Below are 20,820 nucleotides of genomic sequence, written 5' to 3' on the forward strand. Positions count from 1 at the left end.
ATCTTCCTATTGTATATGTAACGTTTAATTTGTTCTCTTCCAGAAAATCCATGAAATACTTGCCAATGTACATTCAGTAAACATCAATAATAACCAATAAATCAATGACCTTACAGTCCCCGTGATATGTTAAGCCATGGAAAAACACTACCAGGAGGAGTTTCTCTAGAATTGAATTAAGAATGAATATGGGGAATATGTCAACGAGACAACAACCCGATCAAAAAGGAGAAAACAGACAGGCAAGTCCACCAATGGGTCTTCAACGCAGCGAGAAAATCCAGCTTACAGAGGCGGGCTTAAGCTGTCCCCTTGCCAAGATTGTGAACTAGTTCAATGAAAATGGACGTCACACTTAACTCCGAAACATGTATAAATGAACTAAAATTTAGAAAAAAAACCAAGCAAGACTAATAAAGGCCATATGTTTTTGACCTTGGACGGACTCACAAATACGGACAGCAGTGGTCCTTTTAAACCTCCATTTATGCTAGTATTGTTGTCAAAAGTTATGCCCCTCAGTTAATTGTTTAAATTTTTGTTTTTGTTTATACGGGTGATAACTAAAGTACCTTCTTCATAAATATTCCCATGATGCCAAGGACTAGCATCTACAGTCGAAAAAAATAAATCGACTTAATCTAGAGTTATGCCCCTTAGCTTCCTCAAAAATCGTTTTTTGTTTTGTTTTATGTTTTAATATAAATTCAACGTCGTTGACCATTTGGCATTACATACAGGTCAAGTACGAATATGACAATAGACATTTACCGTTCAAGAATCAGAAATGCTGCGGGATGATGTACGAGATCACTGAAAAGGGAGAAAGAGGGTTCGCACGCTCTTGGGGCGTGGGATATAGGGATTTAAAATGAAGACGTAGGATATAGAGAATACAAAAAGTGGATATGTGGGAAAGAGGGTTAAGAAATGAAGACGTAGGATATAGAGAATACAAAAAGTGGATATGTGGGAAAGAGGGTTAAGAAATGAAGACGTAGGATATAGAGAATATAAAAAGTGTATATGTGGGAAAGAGGGTTAAGAAATGGGTATAGGATCTATGAAAAAGTGGCTAAAAATTACAAAATAGAGATCATCTAATTGTTTTTTTTATATTGTTTTGCCCTCAAACACCTAATTGCCTAATTTGTCATATGATACCGTTTCCTATTTAATACGATACATGTCAAGCTGTTTGATGATCTATTTTTAATTCGTTTGAGTGCATGCAGTCAACGACTCAAGTGACTAAAGATTTGTATTTGAAATACGGACAGGAGTCGGGTACATTGACCATTGAGGTCAAACAGAAAGTTTAACCGGTAAGATTCTGTTTGTTTGTTATTTGTGTTCTGCACACATTACTTTTCTTATGTTTGAAAATTTCTTTTTTATTTTTATTATAAAAATGAGAAGATATGTTATGAATACCAACGAGACAACTATCCTCCAGAGTTAAAATTAAGTTGAAGTAAGCCATATCAGGCCACCGTACGTGTACGCTATCAGCAATTCAGCAATGAGAATATAAAACCTATGCAGCATATAGTCGGCTATTAAAGGTAATTGTGAAACAATTCAAAAGGGTCAATAAACCATGCAATAGCCTGATTTATCAAAACCAATTTACGAACAAAATATGACAGACATGAACCAGCGACAATCACTGACCTACAGGTTCCTGACCTGGGACAGACACTGACACACAGAATGTGACTGGGTGTAACAGGTTTGAGCGCTAAGCCCGCAAGTGATGTGACAGCTCAACATAAGAAGAAACTGAAAAAAAAATCTGTTGCATTTGGCCTTACGCAAAAGATTAATGAGAGTCACAAAAAAGAAAACAAATCCAAGACACAAAACACCAAAACACCAAAATAAAAGAACTCGAAATTACTAAAAGCTAGTTCCTAGACAATAACCAATAATATAGTTGAAATTGTCAAGTGTTTTGAGGGTAGGGAGGTCTACAGCCTATTTTGGGGGGTTGTGCGGGGATGAAAGAAATTCTTTATGACGCATATGTATGACCAATTAGATAATGCGCCATATTTACTTTATCTGTGAACCCTATATGTACACATGAAATTTTCTGATTTATCAACCACCGGATAATTATTCATATCAAAAATTATTTGATTAGATATTAATGACGACATAACTAGAGGTGTTGACCTGATCAATTGGTTATATAGGGAATTTTACGGACATTTGGTCTTTTAAGTATAAGAATTAGGTAAGTATTGGATACAACTGAAAGTACGGAGAAAAAAATGATCAAAAACGAAATTTTACATGTATTTTATCGTGACTGTTTAAGGATTTATGAACTTGTATCTTTCGTGAAAAAGTGAAAGGGGCGTACGCGTATTATGTACAGGAATAAGGACATTGGACTTGTGTATTGTCTGATGATTATATCAGTAAAAAATCATATTTGGTAGAATTATAGCTTAGAAAGTTGTAAAGGAAACGAGTAAGTATTTCCAGTTTAAAATGGGAAAAGTAAATTAATTAAAGTTTTTATCTAATTCACAAATATGTTTGTAGAACTCATAAGGTTTGTCTTTTTTCATCGGTTACTGTTGCAAAACGCAAATAATAAACGTGTTTGCTACATGTTTTTTTTCAATTCATAAATGGTCGTTTATTATGGAATATCAAACATATTCGATATAACCGTGACTGATGAGCAAGAAAAAATCCGGAACTAACAAATGTTTGTGTTGTGTATCTTTCTTATATAATATTGTTTCAAGATTTCATATCCCGTTAGGTTTTGCAATGCCAATATGAGAACTATCATTTTCATTAAAAAATCAAAAATCAAACAAAAACAAGCAACTCCCTCAGCACCAAATTCCCAGAATTAGAAGAAACAAAATTCTACTAAAATATGCTATTTATGAATAGGATCGGAAACGAAAACAAAGAGATGTAACAATGCTTGAGTACCGAAGCGACCGACTGGTAATTTAAAGACATTATCAAGAAAAACAGCAATTCGAAGTTGTTGAAAGCTTAAACTGTAACTAATCGGCATACATTCATGTTTTTATGATTTTCTTCAGTCCATTAGTTATGTAATCATACAAAACTCATTCCAATCTCTTTTTTTTTAAATACTGAAATTTTACTTTCAGAATGGGTTGTTGTGATGGATTTGCTCGTTGTGTCCTTGTGACATTCAACATACTTTTTGTGGTAAGTACTTATTATCAACTTTGAAGAATTGATGGTATAACGCTCGTTTGTGAACAAGATGAAAATGGGACTTTACGTACATAACTTCTAAAGAGAGAATGTTTGTACTTTGGATTCATATGTATTCGTTGGAAACCAATTTTCGTGGATTTTGAGGGTACTCGCGGAACAACAAAGTAAAATGTTGAACGAAATCGAATATCCTCGAAAACGCAAGAAAATTGTAATACTCGAAAATAAATGATTCAACAGTATAGTTTTACCTACAAAGAATTCAGGTGACATACAAAATGATAAGAGAAGACATCACAAACACGAAATTTTCTGTTTGCTTAATGATCATTATATTCTAGATCTAACTACAAGTCAGCAAGTAAAATTTTATAGACTCCTTTATTAAACAGTATATAGAACTGAGGATAGTGAACAATTAGCTATGGGTCGTTTGTATTGTTGTGCTGTGGACAATTAGTTATGGGTCTGTTGTGTCGTGTCGTGTCGTGTCTTGTTGTGTTGTGTAGTGTTGTGTTGTGTAGTGTTGTGTTGTGTTGTGTTGTTTTGTGTTGTGTCGTGTTGTGTTGTGTTTTGTGCATGTTTAATGTTTTATTTTTATTTGTGTAAACATAACGAAGGTGCGGTTGATTGTATTGTTGTTTGTATGTCATAATGCCTTTGTCTCCTTATGGATGTAATATACACTTTTAAAATAGAATAACATCATTAGCGAGCTACCATTTGATTTTTAGGGGGGGGGGGGGGGGGGGGGGGCTAGGATGAAATTTGAAAAAATAGGCAGGACAGGAGTTTTGAGTAAAAAAAAAAGGCAGGATGAGACACTTACAAAAAAAAAGTCAGGACGACAATTTAGGTCAAAAAATGTCAGGATAAACTAAAAAAAAAGAAGGTAGGACCGAACAGAGTGAAAAATAAAAAGACAGGACAGAGATTACAGCTAAAAAAAAAATGCAGGACAAAATTTTTCATCCTAGCCCCTCCCCCTTCCCCTAAAAATGAAATGGTAGCTCCCTTAACCGTAGGGAAAAAAATCACGATGTATTTTATAAATTCCTTTATGTTTCAGCTCACAGGTGTCTTTGTACTGGGTGTAGGAATATTTCTAAAAGTAAATCCTAATTTACTAAACATACAACATGTCATAGAACTGAACTCGGGAGACAAGTACATATCTACTGCTGCTTACATATTAATAGGCTTCGGTATATTCGTTTTGCTTGTCGGTCTGTTTGGTTTTATTGGTGGATGCAAGCAGATCAAATTCTTCTTGGCACTGGTAAGTTAACTAACAATGTGAAATGATAATACACAATGATCAATCTAGACAAAAAGTTTGTTGGTAATGCATCCTGGAAATTTAACTCCGACTTCGCCTCGGGTCAATATTCAACATAACTAACGATTTCAGCACGACCTATATGGTCATGGTTTAAATACTTTATTATTCCCAAAACTTTGTGAACATATTTAGCCTTGTTAAAAAAAACCAAGGAAGATCAAAGTTTTATGTACTAAATAAATAAATTAATAAACATTGTAGGTGATATTAATTTGGTCTCTGGTGAAGAGTTGTCTCATTGAGAATTTACTTGTAAAGCAGTTAAGAATTATTAAGGACTCACAATAAATGAAAGACTACAATTTCATTCATTTCATTTTCAGTACATGGGATGTGTTGTGCTTGTGTTCCTTGGTGAATTTTCAGCAGGAATCATTGCTGCGGTTTACAAAGGCAAAGTAAGTTTTTTACAAGTTTGATTGATTGATAGATAGACAAATGAAAAAAATAAATATCAAAAGTTGTGCATTCGATATTCGTAAAGTAGTATAGGCAAATATATATTTATTTGACTAGCCTAAGAAACAGAAAGAAGAGTTAGGTTCGCCGAGCTGTTCTCTTGTTTTGTAGCGAGTATATATACACTTTATTATTCCCTACACAATAAGAATATATTTTAGCTTGCACTTTAACAATGAACTTAAAGATGTAGTTTTTTGTTCGTCCAATTTGTCCAATTTGTTGGTTTTTTCTTCATTAAATTAAATTACTAAAACGCAGACCACGACAGAGACCCCGCAACATTGCATTGAACTGTTATGTAAATAGTAGTTCGCTCGCAAAAGGAGAAAGATGTCAGTAGACTATGAAAAACAATAAAAGAATGGAAAAATGAATAATTAAAGAGGGACGGAAGATACCAAAGGGATAGTCAAACTCATAAATCTAAAACAAACTGACAACGCCATGGCTAAAAATGAAAAAGACAAACAGAAAAACAATAGTACACATGAAATATGTCCCTTAATTATCTTTTTTGGGAATATTCATTATGTAATATTCATCATTCTTGCAAACAGTTATAAATATAAATATCATATAAAAAATGGAGAAAAAAAACAATAAAACAAAACAACAACGGTTTAGTCGAAATTAGATCTGTAATACTAGTTAACTGCTGTTAAATTCTCCCTCATAAATTCGTCCGAATCTAAAACATTTCTAATCTATCTACATGGCGAAATAAGAGGCAAGACACGTAAAAAATGTAGGTTTGGTTTGCTCGCAGTAACTTCGAGACTTTTATATAGATACTATCCAACCAGTTCTTCAACTTGTTCTACAAACCACGGTTACTATAAAGATAGAAATAGATAAGGGAAAAACCCAAATATAACGGAATAGAAATAAATAAACATTCCAGAAAGAATTTGAGGTAAAAATAACAAACTCTTCCCATTAATGACTGCATCAACAAATGGCAATTGCATATAGTATTATAACGTTTCAAACGTTGACTACACTATTTTGTTTGTTTTAGGTAGACGACACGCTACAAACTGTATTAAGAGAATCTCTTTCGGAGTATGATTCGAAAAATAAGACAAGTGAACTGGTCAATAAAGGATGGGACGGGATCCAGAGCTGGGTAATTACAAAGACCAATGAATATAGACCTAAAAAAATAATTGTGTACTTTTGCTTCTTTAAATTTCGCTAAAACTGATATCATGTAGAATCATCAATATAGTTCTTTATTTCGGATTTAGAAACAAAAGTTATGCAGTACCGACCGTGCAAGAACTTCTTGAGGAGTCAAGATCGTCATAAAAACTCTTCGTAAATTAAGATATCCAGAAATTTTATCTGGAAATATGATTGATTGCTTTTTTTTATTATGTTTAACGCTACTTCGTGGCTGCCATTTTTTATTTTTTATAAAGAAGCAAGCCGAAGTTCCCGGAGAGTACCCCCGTCCTTCGGCAGGAACAATGGCAATCCTAGTCAGTTAATGATTTACGCACTAATAATTTGAATAATATATTCACAAGGATACACTACGTTTTAAATTACCACTGAAAGTTACAAGATGTAAGAAAATGTACTGTAAAAATGGGGAATATGTCAAAGTGAACAACCCGACCAAAGTGCAGATAACAGCCGAAGTCCACCAATGCGTCTTCAACGAGGCGAGAAAAGTCCGTAACTCGGAGGAGGTCTTTAGCTGGCCCCTAAATAAAATTAGGTAATACTTCAGTAAAAATGGACGCCACACTTAACTCCAATTTTTTTTGCAAGACTTACAAAAGCCAGAGGATCCTGACTTAAGTTGGAACAGGCGCAAAAAAGCGTTACTTTTTTATGTTAAAAAAACTTAAATTGTAATAGAGTCATGTGATGATTCCGTTTGAACTACAGACAAGAAGCTGCCATATCTATCACGACGCCCCATTTTTCTTTTTCAGTTAAAATGTTGTGGCGAACGCAACTTTACAGATTACACTGTTATGAAAATACCGCTTGCTGATGACGTAAGTTAACATAATACATCCCGTGAAATTTATTTCCGATGACTTCATTGATACGTCTATATATATATAGAACAGGATTTCCCTATTTCGTTAGATATGGATCCGGATTTTTCATTTCTTTTAATGTAAAAAGAGTATCCTTCAAACAAAGATCTGATTGGTTGATATAGTCGTGAAGATACACAATAGGTGAAACAAGAAGAGAGGCTAAAGATACCATAGGGATATTCAAATTCAGAAGTCGTCGAAAACTAACTGACAATGCCATGGCTTAAAAACGGAAAACGACAAAAAGACGCATGCACAAAACACAAAATAAACTGAGCAAAAACACGAACCCAATCAAAACTGTGGATGATGTTTGGTCCTCCACAAGGGTAAGATAAGTGGTTGTAATCACCCTTTTGAGCAAACTGGAAACAAAAATATGTTAGATTGACTGTTGCAGAATGTCAAAGCGGCCGCAAATTTTACGTACATATTCAAGACTAACAAATTAAAATTAAATTCAATTAGTAGGTTCTGTAAAGTATGTCGACTGAGATAATAGGAGGAAACTTCGACTAGTGCTGGAAAATGAAGTATATATTGACATCAGGACCCCTGAATGAGTTGTTGCTGAGGTCCCTTAATCGTCTCCATTCATCCAAAATGAGTTAGCAATACTGAACTATAGCGACCATACATACAATCGCAATGAATGTACAATTGTGAAATCAATCTCCCTTACAGACAGAGTTATCGTCCTTTCCTCTTCATCGAGGGAGGGACAATTTAATTCTGTCTGTATGGGAGATTGATTGTAAATACTAGTAGATTCAATAGATACTTCCGTTATATCTGAAATAACCATTGGATTGAATAGCATTTATAAGATTAAAAGCTATAACAATTCTTACTGGATAGATGTAAAACTTTTTTAGAAACTTGTTCCGGATTCATGTTGTGGGTCAAATAAACAGGAATGCCAAAAAGAAGCAAAGGCAAAAGTAAAACCATTTAAAAACTTGTATGACCAGGTAAGTCCGAAACTAACAGTTAGTCTATTTACGATTAGTACAGGCAATGTTTATGCTGAAAGTTGAAACTCCATTACTTAAAGACGACCGTTAAAGGTGTGACTTAAGTTTGAAAACAATGATTCAATTTATCTTACTTTGTGGTTATAGTTTGAATGCCATATGGTTTTGCAGTGGCGGATCCAGAACTTTTCCTAAGGGGGGCCGCTGACTGACCTAAGAGGGGGCCCGTTCAAGTCATGCTTCAATGATTCCCTATATAATCAACCAAATTTTTCCCACGAAAAGGGGGTGGCCGGCCCCCCCCCCCCCCCCCCCCAGACCCCCCTGTGGATCCGCCTATGGAATGATATACCGTTATTGCTTGACTATAAACTTAAGATTGGGTATCATTGGGAATAAGATTCAAGTTTTAAAGTGTTTGAACTGTAGATTGAAAATCGTAGCCTTGGAATTTAGGCTTGCTGTTTGACTTTAGTTCGGATACCATAAGTATGAAATTTAGAATTTTATGTTTTCGGCTTTGTGACTTTAATCATAACAATCTGGCAAGTATGTAGTTTATGTCTTAATGTTATTTATATTATGTGACTGTAGTTGAATGCCACAAATATGAAATTTAGGATAAAAAAGCTTTTTTTACTCAAGTTTGGTTGTGTGCATTTATCTATCTTTTTTTCTTTGTACCACGTTGTTGAGGTCGTCATGCAAGTGAGATTAATTTTGTACGCTATAAATGATTCATATACAATTATACAACATACTTAGTCACCACTGTGATAGGTTTTTGACATCGATTATAGATTCCCTTTAAAAATTGCCTCTATATGTTTTACGGATATTTTTTTTCAGGGTTGTTATGATCAAATGGAAAACCAAATAAAGTCTCACATTACCCTTCTGATAGGTGCAGGAGTTGGTGTAGCCATGTTTCAGGTGAGAACAGATAAAATCACAATTACAGTTTTTTAGTTTCGTATTTTTTTCTTATAACGTATCTGTGTTTAACTAGAGTCAATTTCTGTGTCTTTATAAAAAACATAATTATAGTTTATTTTCCTTGTTACAGCTTTGTGAATAGATAAGTAATTAATGGAAAGTTGATGACGCAAAAGGAAATAGTCCCTAATGTAAACAGATTGATCCAAAGTATTGAAGTTTTGGAAAGGATTTTTTTTGTTTTAGTTTTTAGAATTTGGAAACGAGAGTAAGAAAGTATTTGCAATTAGAGTTATCTCTCTTTGATCGAAAAGCTGATAAATATTTTATTTACCTCTGCATTTATTTCAGTTGCTTGGTATATTTTTGGCCTGTGCAGCATGGAAGCGGAGTGGAGATGATGATATTATTTAAATTTACCTACTTTTCTATTATTATGGTTTTGGTGAGATGTTTTGTGTATTGTACTGAAATGATAAAACACTAAAGTATACTAACGAATTGTATAGAAATAACGTAAATAATTGTTTATCATTTTTAATTCATTGCTATTATTTTGAATTTCAGTTACTTGGTATATTTTTGGCATGTGCCGCTTGGAAAAAAAGTGACGATGATGACCTAAGAGTTTAACTGTGTTGATATTTCTTACAAAACTGTTTTTTTTATTTGAATTGTTATGAAATATGAATATATTCTTTTACAAAGATATGCATGTAAATTGTTAGTTAGTATGGTTTGATAGTTGAAATTAAAGAACATTAGGTTTTTATATTTTTCGTTGTAAGATTTGGCTGTGATCTGTTGAGTTTTGTAATTAAAATTTATTGAAATACATCGGAGTTTGTGAATGAATGATCTTTATTCTCATAAACCAAATACATAGTTACAGAGAAGATATTACAATAATATATATAACATATATAAGATATAGCATGTGTGAAATACAAAATTAATATGATAAATATTTACACAAATGATAAATAAACATATAGTTGTATTAACCAGGAGGATAGACTTTCACAGAAATAGATTTAATAAATCTACAAAGTTTCTCAAGTTCAACAATATTTTGGGTTGAACATACTTGTTTGAATTTGATAACATTTATATTTTTAATACAATAATGAGGTAAGTATTTGCATCTTTCATCTTTGAAATAATTACAAGACATGATATAATGGTTTTCATCACCAATGTCAGCTGAGCCACAAAGGTGACACAATCTTTCAGATCTTGGTATGTTGCGCCACCTTCCCGTCTCAATGGGCAAACGGTTATTCCCACATCTAAATTTACATAAGGTTATTAATAAATTAAATGGTAGAACTGATAAATAGTGTTCAAATTTAAAAACATTTTTGTACAATCTATAACACAGCCCCTTGGGCGAAGTGTTCATTTCTGTTGACCATTCTTGAATGAACTGATCTCTTAATCTTTGCTGAACACTCAATACAACCCAACGTTTCTCAAATAAGTTGTGACTTTGCCATATATTTGACATTCCACAGTCATCAAAAATTTTCTTTATATATAATATCCATTTACTATCATAACCATAGTTATTAAAATTTACATATAACAGCTTATATAATAAACATGATATTTTGCTCTCTTTTCCTTCTTGTAAACGACACCAGAAATTAATCATACGTGACTTGACGGTAACAGAAATGGGACATCTTCCCAATTCCCCATAGACCATAAAATTGGGGGTCGATTTTTTTAACCTCAATATATGTTTGCAAAAACGCAAATGAACTCTCTCAAGAATATCTAAATTTTCGAATCCCCATATCTCACACCCATAAGTTAGTATAGGAACAATAGCCTTATCAAACATATCGAGTTGGCACTCGATCGACAAGTTATTTAATCTGGATTTTTTTATCACAGCATACATTGCTTTAATCGCCTGGTCACGAAGATATTTTCTGGTGGAAAGAAACGAGCCACTTCTAGAAAATACAATACCAAGATATTTATAACTACTGACTATCTCAATTTCATTTCCATCTATATTAAATAATAAGTTTCTAGGTATTCTACCTTTTGAGAATATCATAATTTTCGTTTTATTTATATTAATTTTCAATTTCCATTGTTTGCATATACTCTGAAAATTTGTCCAACATACATTGTAAATCATGGCTAGATTCAGAAAGTAGTATTGTATCATCAGCATACAATAACAGAAAAAATTTAAAATATACAAAAAGTTCATTTTCAATATCTTTTGTTACAGACTGTATTCCTTCAATATTAGAGTTTTCTAAAAATTCTTGTAAATCATTTAGATACAGGGAGAAAAGCAAAGGAGAAAGGTTTTCCCCTTGTCTAACTCCTGTTTCACAAGCAAAAATATCAGAAACTTCTGAATTATGAACAATTTTAGATTTGACATCATCATACATATTTTTAATAATTCTTAGAAATTTTCCGTTCACATGGTTTAATATTAGTTTAAAAAATAATGAGTTTCGATGGATAAAATCAAAAGCTTTTTCGAAGTCGACAAATACACAAAATAATTTCTTCTTTTTCACCCGCAATAATTCAAATAAAGCATGTAATGAAAAAACATGATCTGTTGTGGAATAACCTTGCCGGAAACCTGCTTGGTTTTCGTTTAAGATGTTATAATTTTCAATAAAATCCCCAAGTCTGTCGTTAAGAATTGAAGTGAAAACTTTCCCAAGACAAGACAAAAGTGTAATCGGTCTATAATTTTTGGCGTCTAATTTACTCCCCTTGTTTTTGAAAATAGGTATGACATTTCCAATAAGCCAAGCCTCAGGCAAGATTCCCGTATCAAATACAATATTAAATAAATATACATAAATATCAACCATACAATCAAGAGAAGAAGCAATATATTCATTAATTACTTGGTCTTCACCCGGTGATTTATTATTTTTAGCTTTTTTTACAGCTTTCAAAATTTCCTCCCGGGTTATTGGACAATTCAAATTTTCATTTACTGTATCAGAATTTACATCGTTTTCTATCAAAAACTCATTTTCGAACTTATTTTTGTTTAAGTCCTTGAAAAAATCAAATAAATTTTGCAGTGAAATATTGCTTTTCCCTCTTTTTCTACCTCTATTGAACAATTTCCAAAAATTCTTTGGGATTTTTTGTTTTCAATCCCTTCATCTTTTTACTCATTTCAGTATTATGATTCTTGATATTAACATCCATAACTTTTTTATAATGCAATTCACTTTGTCTAAGTCGTTCTTTAAAAATGTTCGACCCATAATGTTTGTATAACCTCTGAGATTTTCTAAATTCTCGTTGCGCTTTTTTACAATCTTTATTGTACCAGTCTTTACTAAACTGGTTCTTTGAGCACTTAAACATAGTTTTATTAAATGTCGAAGTTCCGAATGTTGCCTTGGCAGATTCGGTTAAAGTATCACACATATCAGTAACAATGTTATTCATATCATATTTAGTAACATTATTTACATCATTTACATATGCAGACAATCTATTACATATATCATCAACCTTATTTCTATCTATATTGTTCTTATACTCATTACATTTTTCATTTTTCCATTTATTTACTCTTTCGTCACCACAACAAAGTGTTTCTGTTAACAATTTGTCTTGTATGTCATTATTTGTATACAATTGAAGAGACAAAGGAGAGTGTACATCTGAAAATAGTTTACAAAAATTTAACACTTCAAGTTTACAAATGTTGTATAAAAAATGAGTAGAACTCAACGCATAGTCAATAACGCTAGAATTTCTACTAGTTGGACTACCTGTTTTGTTTTCTTCCAGTCTACCGTTAAGAATAAACATTCTGTTATTTTTACAAAAATCAATAAATTTTCTTCCATACCCATTTACTACAGTTTCTATACTATTTCTCAGTCTTGGTATACCAAGTTCATCTAAAACATCAACATCACTTAATTCATTATAATCTGTGAAATTATTTTCAAAAGAACTATCTTTATCAATATTATAAAAATCAGACAAATTTCCCGTGCGACTATTAAAATCACCAAGCATAGTAATATAGTTTGTTTTACTACAAAAATTTTGTAATTCAAATTCAATTTCAGTAAATGCATCTTCTGATGTATATGAAGTATTTATCGGTGGGATATATATCATTCCAAAAATAGCATCGTTTGGTAAATCTAAAATTTTTTTGTCTATACTCAACCAAAGTACAAATTGGCAGTCTGACTGAATATATTTAATATACTTGTCTAAGTATTTTTTTAAACCCAAAGCAATACCACCAGATTTGTGATTTGCTAGCTTCTTTCTGTTTTTATAATGAAAAATGAAATTATCACAATCTATTTCGTCTACATCATCTAGTTTTGTTTCTGTTAAACATACAATATCATGGTTATCTAATAATGACTTAAATTCAGGATACAAAAGTTTTGTTTTTATACCACATACATTTAATGAAAGGATTTCAATAGTTTTGTTGTGAACATCAATACATGTATCTTTATTTACAGGTAATGAACAAGAGTGAAGGTCGCTAGTTTGTTTACACTGGTCATTTCTAACGGTACTTTTCAATCCTCCACGGTATTCCTAGTTCTGTCCTTTTCGGGGTCCTCTACGGGGTTGTGAAAATTTCGACTGGTTGAATTCTCTCGGTCGAGCTCCTTGTTCGTTGTATTGGTGGCGTGAACGTGTCTGTCTATCGTTAGTGTCCATTTCTTTAGTGGTGTCTTTTGGTGTAAATTCGTTCCCTTCAATAAATAAGCGGTCCCTCTTGAAGAAAGCTTTTTTCCTTTGACGACGTGCCTCTTGAAAGTGGGGCCACAGTGCCTTCCTACGGTCGTTTATCTCCTTCGGAAACTGTTCGTTTATGCCGTATTTTGTGTCTTTTAATTCTCTAGCTGCTTTCCGTACGAGTTCTCGTTGCTTGAAATTTACAAATCTACATATCTATCTATCTTCCCGTCAAGGAGTGGACTCATATTTGAGTGTATATACTCCAGCGTGAGTGAACAGCTAAAAACCTTCAAGTATGTACAATTAAAAGAGATCTGTATGTACAGTTAAAAACGGTGCTGTAATTTAGATGTGGAGTAGTGTCGACACGCTGACATCTTGGATGGCGTGTCGAAAGTGTTCCACAGACGGGGAAGCTCGGATATCTGGAGGTATGTTGTTCCAGGATATGATGGTGGCTGGGATGAACGAATATTTAAAGCAGTCCAGTCTGGTCCTTATCTGTCTGATGTTGTTTGATATGGAACCACGGGTTCTGGTATCATGATGGCAGAGCAGGTGGTGAACAGGAACTTCTACAATATGGTTTATTATCTTGTAGAACATGATGACTCTGCTCCTGGCTCTCCTATGTTCCAGTGGTTCCCAACCTAGTTGCTGAGTCATTTTAGTCACACAGCCTGGTTCCCTTGAGAAAAAGTCCCCCATTACGAATCTAGCAGCCTGGCGTTGTACGTTTTCCAGTTGTTGAATTTGTTGTTGCTGGTAGGGATCCCAGACAGCGCTGGCGTACTCAAGGATGGGTCTTACTAACGTCGTATATGCTTGACTTTTTACTTCCTGAGGACAACTCCGGAGGTTCCTTCGCAGGAATCCAACAGATCTGGAGGCTTTGGCTGTGGTCTGGTTGATGTGCTCACGCCAAGACAGGTCCTTGCTGATGTATAAGCCAAGGTATTTCCCGCCTGGGACGCTTTCAAGGGTATGGCCATGCAGATGGTAATCGCATATGGTGGGTTTGCGTTTCTTGCTGATATGGATGGTAGTACATTTTTGCGGGTGGAACGCCATTTGCCAATCATTTTCCCATTTTTCTAATTTATCAAGGTCATCTTGTAGCTTGATGGAATCGCTAGTGGATCTTATAGGACGGTATAACAGGCAGTCATCAGCAAACAATTTCACGCTCGAGTTAACCGATTCAGGGAGGTCATTGATGAAGACAAGAAAGAGCAGGGGTCCCATTACTGTACCTTGTGGTACACCAGAAACTACCTCTGCTTCGTCTGACATTGTTCCCTCCACTAGAACATGTTGTTTCCTACTGTTCAGGAAGCTCTCCACCCATTTGAGAGTATAGTCACTGACTCCATAGTATTGGAGCTTATGGAGAAGTCGCTTGTGTGGCACCTTATCAAAGGCTTTGGCAAAGTCTAATAGTATTGCGTCGATTTGTTGGCCATCTGATAGTCCATTTGCCAGTTCATGAATAGTGGCGATCAGTTGAGTCTCACATGAGCGTTTTGTGCGGAATCCATGTTGGGCTGGTGTTAAAATGGAGTGCTTTTCTAGATGTTCCATTATCTTCGAGTGGAGTATGTGCTCCATCACATACTATTGGTTTAGTAACAAATTTAATAGAACCGTCAGGATTTTTTTCGGTGAATTTTTTACCGAAACGATGAGCTCGATGAAATTTCGGTAATGATTCCATTTTTAATTCCACTGTCATAAAATTTTCGATAATTTTCTCTGTTTCCTCCGACTGTTCAGACTCGTCATACATTGGGATACCCGTAAAAATCAAATTCTCCCTCATCGACCTAGTTTGGAGATCTAGTTGTCTTTCGTTGAGATCTTCGAAATCTGTTCGTAGTTTATCAATAGTTATGGTTGCTTCTTCGTTTTCAGAGCGGATCTCTGTCAGGTTTTTTTTTACTTCTCGGACATCCTTTTTGTTATTTTCGAATTCTGCATTGATAAAGTTCAAACCTTTTTCAACCTCGTCGACTCGTTTATTGATACTCTCGATACCTTTAACCATACTGTTTACCGTTTTATAAAATTTGTTAAGTTTTTCGGTAAGTTTGTCAATGTTTGATATTTTCTCACATATCATGTCTACTTTTTGGGTTAAAAGATCAATTTTCCCTCCGTTATCTATGAAAGCTGGGTTCATATTCGAGTGCATCATTGGCTGCATGTAAGTATTTTGAGGGGTACCAGGAAAAAAACCTAGGGTTGATGGTGTTGGCGAGGTTAGCAAGAAGTTTGGATTCTGAATGTTATGGAATTGCTGATAATTTCTATTATGTTCGACCATTGGAGATTCGTGAACAGGAGTACTTTGTATCGACATGTTTGACACAGGTTTAATTGGATTGTCAGTAGATTTAAGATTCTTACTTTTGTTTACACTTTTGGTTACACTATTACTATCAGTGTGAGTACTATTCGATTTCTTTTTATTTGGTTTCTCACCACTTGTGTTCTGTCCGTTTGATTTATTCCTTTTCCTTTTTGGTTTATCACTTTTCTTTGGATTCATAAAGACTGTCTATTTATTTTCCACCAGAATGAATTAAGTGTTTTTGTCAAAACCACATATAAACACATCATAATCCATTTTGAAATTCAAATTTTGAGGAGCGAAAAAATAGTCGACATTTTATTTCACACATGCGCATACTTTTTTTGTTAATCTTACATTTTATGAATTCTTGTGCTTAATGATGTACTCTTGTGAAAACAAAAAGATCAAGAAATTAAAATTGATAGTAGAAGTCACAATAGTATATGTTAAGTAACACAATAACGCTAAAATATTGATAGGTTATTGAGCTCCTTTTCGAGATATTTGAGTTTTAAGAGTTCAACTTGGCGGGAAAAGACTGACTCAGACTTTTACCTTATATATTTACATAAGAATTTTTTGGGTCTCAAATCGAAAGAAAAGAAATTTAGAATCTGTTTAAATTTTGGTAAATGACCTATTATAAGCAATCGAAGTCTTGTATGAAAAGTAAAATGGGTGTTATGGGACAATTTTTTTTACCCTGTATCATAGGGGGATACAAGGAGTCCGAACAATTGCCATCTTTCTTCCTAGAGAGTGATAGTTACTATACCACCGTCTATCCACGACTCTCTTTCTCTAAAATTAGCAGGTCGACTTTTCATCATCGACCGAACCTTTTTAAGCGCAGATTATCCACCGATTCGCGGTGTGAAATGGTTGTGAGTGGTATATATTATGATCGTCTGAGTCAATTATAAGAGTCAGTATGGTTTTGATCTCGTTTTAAATTGACAAAAATGAGCATTATCAACTTCAGTTTCATATATACTTTACTTTTTTTCTGTACATCGTTTGCCACTGAGGCAAACATATAGGAAAGATTTCGACACACAAAAATATTGTATGCACTCGCTCTTGGATTCAAAAAGGTTGGTCTCCAGTGTCACTTGACCTGTTGATGATTCAATTTTTCAATTTTCCGGAGACTCCTATTTTACGAACAAAAAAAATATAGTATTCTTTTATAAACAAAACAGTCTCAATAAGAGCCAAGACAGTCTAACATTAGTATCGGATACGAAAGTGGAACTAGAGACATTTCCTGGTAGAAAATATTAAAGGAAAACTGATAGACACTCATAACTAAAAGTGGAGGTGTAATACTCTTGCAAATGACAGTTTTCTGGGTTATTGTGTAAGTTTTTTGTTGTTGTTTTTGTTTTGTTTGAATGACTTATAACTTTTGTTTAACACTAACGAATTAGAATCCTATAATACCAAAAGCCTTTTATTCATAATTCATATTACTGGTTAAGTAAAAACCCAGAAAAACTGGATAAATCATCAAGGACGCAACCACCACCGTTGTAGTGACTGTTCCGAATCCAAATTTTGTCCCCGGCTTTGAGTCGAACCACTGCCATACTGCTGTCGGACGTATTTGATGTTACCCAGATTGATATCAGCCTCTTTCCTTCTTTTACAATATCTACCAAACAGGAATGGTGTGTGTTTCCCCGAATCTGAACGTGGAATACGTAAACTCCGTTATTTGGTACAGTAAAAACACCATCCGAGGTGTCATAACCACTACCTTCGTTGCTTAAGACTCGGTCGAATGCAATGACTTGGTTATCACCGAGTGACATGTCGTTGTTATTTTCAACAGTAAAGAAAACACTTGGGAAATCTGAAAATAAAATGATTAATATAGAACTCCTTCTCTTTATGTCTATTTTTAGGAGTGTATGCGTGTTAACTGTTTATTAGTTAGAAACTTTTATCTTAAAATTTGTAAAAAGAGGGACAACCCCTCTTGCAGAGTGGTGCCTAAAACTAGACAACAATTGTAGTGATATTGCTGTAAAAGTTAGAAATCGGTTCAGATTAAAGAGAACAAGAATGTGTCCCCAGTACACTGGTGCCCCACTGGCACTATCATTTTCTATGTTCAGGGGACCATGAAATTGGGGTAAAAACTATAATTTGGCATTGCAATTACAAAGATCATACCATAGGGAACATGTGTACTAAGTTTGAAGTCGATTGAATTTCAACTTCATCAAAAACTACCTTGACCAAAAACCTCCTCCTGAAGTGGGACAGACGGACAGACGAACGAACGGACGAGCGGACGCACAGACCAGAAAACATAATGTCCCTTTACTATCGTAGGTGGAGCATAAAAATTATACTTTATCAATATTGAAGCACCTATGTATTTTTATATATGGGACACATTGACCAAAAAATGGCGGCTCACTACGTCACCAAAGTCTTACTTATTTGGATATATGTGACATACCTATCCTCATGTTTTGGTTGATATATTTTTCTTGTCAGATTGATGCCATTACTTTGAGCGAAATATTCTAGAGGGTATCACTTACACGATTATCTGTTTATTGTTCAAATGATATTTGTTTGATAAAGTAAATGATCAATATATTTTCAGTTCTCAATTCTATAAAATCTTTAAGTAAACATATTTTTATGTCCATGCTTACCAACTGAAGCAAGTCGTTTTCTACTCTTTTCACATCTTGCCGAATCGTTTTCTTCTACTTTAGAAAGTTTTTGTTGGAGTAGTTTGTTTTGCTGTACCAGGAAAGCTAAAAAAAAATCACATAAAAAAAAATCAAAGAGGGTCTCAAAGGGGTCTTCATTTCAATGTACATACTTCTTATGCCTTTTTACCATACTCTCATTCATTTGTCCATTATTCTATATTTTTGTCATATTTAAGGGCATCCTTTTGCTTTATTCTTTACGTATTATGCTTTGTCGTTCTTAAGAAGCTAATATTATCTATAGGGCATCAACAACATGTCATTTTGTGTTTTACGATTATAGCATCTGAGTGGAAATTGCTTAGACAAAGGACTTAACCTTCTTATTCGGAGGAGCCTCGGTGACCGGGTGGTCTCAGTAAAATCCAGCTACTACATCACTTGCCATAAAACACTGAGGTTGCGAGTTCGAAGCTTGCACTGGGCAGGTGCTATTGGGACTGGGATTGTTAGTTTTTCTACCGAAGGTCGGAGGTTCTCTCCACGGGGCACTCTGGCTTCCTCTATCAATAAAAACTTACCACCACGAAATAGCACGATAGTGTTGAAAGTGGTGTTAGAAACCAATTAATCAATTTTAATTGAAGACAATTACTTACTAGTGGTATGTCGTAAATCATTAAGTTCCTTGATAATCTTTTCATATTTTTCATCGCCTGTAGTTACATCCTCACTGGATATACTTGAAAGTAATAAAGTCTCAAAAATGCAGACAAGAAATGAGCTTGAAACCATTTTGGAATATGAAAAGTTGTGCAAATCTTTCTTATCAAACATTGCTAAAAGGTCAATTTGATAACTGTCTTCTGATCTTTGACTTGAGCACTATATGCACTATAAACTACTGTCATACAAATGGGAGATTGTGCTAGCTATAAACCAGATTTAATCCCCCATTACCAAGCCAGGAATATATGACAGTTGATTTCTAATTGTTCCGTCGGTTGATTTAACGAAATCCATCTTTTTCAGAAATTAGAGTTCGGTATTTTTCTTTATGTTTTTTTTCAAAAAAAAATGCAGAAAAATACAAGAACAATGCCCCCTACCGATGCACATAATATATCTGCCCAAAGGCTGATGATAACGGATATGTTCCTGATGTCGTAACAACAATCCCGTGACTTTTTCCCGAATGTGGTCTATCGAATTAAACTTATTTCCAGGTTTGTAATAACATGAACAACACGACGGGTGTCACATATTGATCAGGATCTGCTTACCCTTTCGGAACACCTGAGATCACCCCCAGTTTTTGGTGGGGTTCGTGTTGCTCAGTCGGCTTTAGGTTTCTAAATGTTATGTGTTTGTGTACTATTGTTTCTCTATTGGTCTTTTTTAACCATTGCATGCATTGTCAGTTTATTTTCGACATATGAGTTTGAATGTCCCTCTGGTATTTTTGGTCCTCAACAATTTTAAATAACCATTCCATTTCGTCGTTGTCTTTCCATCATCCATTCCTTCAATCGTCCAATTCTCATTTGAATTCAACCATTCTGTCACTTCTGTCGTACAAACAAACACAGAAAACAATAGTGAAGTATAACTGTTGAGAAGATGAAAAAGGATTGGGTCTAATGCTGAGTTCACACGTAATTCGCATTCGAAACGTTTTACGTCCTAACGTCAATTCTAATTCGAATTACAATGCGCGTCGAATTCATTTTACTGTCCAAACGACCGTTAACTTTTAATTCGTATTAACAAAAGCGTATTTCTAATCCGAATTGGATAATTCGAATTAGCCAATTAGCCAATTCGAATCAATTCGAATTAAAAAGAAGAGTGTGTGAACGCGATAAGCGAATTCGATTATAATTCAATTCGAATTAAATGTCCGTGTGAACGAGGCATAAAATAAACGTGCAATAGTTTGTCTAAATGTTTGCTCTAAGAAGACGATACTGCAATTTTAATTTAGTGATATTTATTCCCCACGTTATGTCCTTGTTTTGTAAACCTTGCCGTCTAAAAACAGAGCTTGTTTATTTATTTTATTATCATTGTTATATAA

General features: G+C 34.1%; 2 protein-coding genes across 5 annotated transcripts; one reads left to right on the top strand and one right to left on the bottom strand.

Annotated features, from left to right (window-relative positions):
* Positions 1-1,227: 1,227 nt before the first annotated feature.
* LOC134684056 (tetraspanin-7-like) lies at positions 1,228-9,825 on the top strand. Of its 4 annotated transcripts, none has more exons than XM_063543348.1 (9): positions 1,228-1,325; positions 3,147-3,207; positions 4,289-4,498; positions 4,885-4,959; positions 6,042-6,149; positions 6,967-7,032; positions 7,956-8,051; positions 8,904-8,987; positions 9,558-9,825. In XM_063543348.1, exons 2-9 carry the CDS (start codon positions 3,148-3,150, stop codon positions 9,621-9,623), a joined length of 765 nt encoding a protein of 254 aa, XP_063399418.1. In that variant the 5' UTR covers positions 1,228-1,325; position 3,147; the 3' UTR covers positions 9,624-9,825. The 4 variants fall into 4 exon arrangements, with proteins under 4 accessions (XP_063399418.1, XP_063399417.1, XP_063399420.1 ...); XM_063543347.1 differs by lacking the exon at positions 1,228-1,325 and adding an exon at positions 2,160-2,239; XM_063543350.1 differs by lacking the exon at positions 1,228-1,325 and adding an exon at positions 2,160-2,239 and having other exon boundaries at positions 9,342-9,608.
* A 30-nt stretch (positions 9,826-9,855) lies between these two features.
* LOC134683167 (uncharacterized) lies at positions 9,856-12,068 on the bottom strand. The gene is made up of 2 exons (XM_063542281.1): positions 11,576-12,068; positions 9,856-11,222 (listed from the first exon to the last, which is right to left on the bottom strand). Exon 2 carries the CDS (start codon positions 11,215-11,217, stop codon positions 9,991-9,993), a length of 1,227 nt encoding a protein of 408 aa, XP_063398351.1. The 5' UTR covers positions 11,218-11,222; positions 11,576-12,068; the 3' UTR covers positions 9,856-9,990.
* Between the last annotated feature and the right edge of the window lie 8,752 nt (positions 12,069-20,820).

This window comes from Mytilus trossulus, chromosome 9, assembly GCF_036588685.1.
Source record: "Mytilus trossulus isolate FHL-02 chromosome 9, PNRI_Mtr1.1.1.hap1, whole genome shotgun sequence".
NCBI classification, from domain to species: Eukaryota; Metazoa; Mollusca; class Bivalvia; order Mytilida; family Mytilidae; genus Mytilus; species Mytilus trossulus.

What these genes read in the sequence shown, in the direction of transcription:
- LOC134684056 (XM_063543348.1), top strand. Translation starts at nt 3,148, where the DNA reads ATGGGTTGTTGTGATGGATTTGCTCGTTGTGTCCTTGTGACATTCAAC. An exon ending in TCAAATTCTTCTTGGCACTG is followed by an intron (nt 4,499 to 4,884) that starts GTAAGTTAACTA and finishes TTTCATTTTCAG; the next exon opens with TACATGGGATGTGTTGTGCT. An exon ending in AAATACCGCTTGCTGATGAC is followed by an intron (nt 7,033 to 7,955) that starts GTAAGTTAACAT and finishes AAACTTTTTTAG; the next exon opens with AAACTTGTTCCGGATTCATG.
- LOC134683167 (XM_063542281.1), bottom strand. Translation starts at nt 11,217, where the DNA reads ATGAACTTTTTGTATATTTTAAATTTTTTCTGTTATTGTATGCTGATG.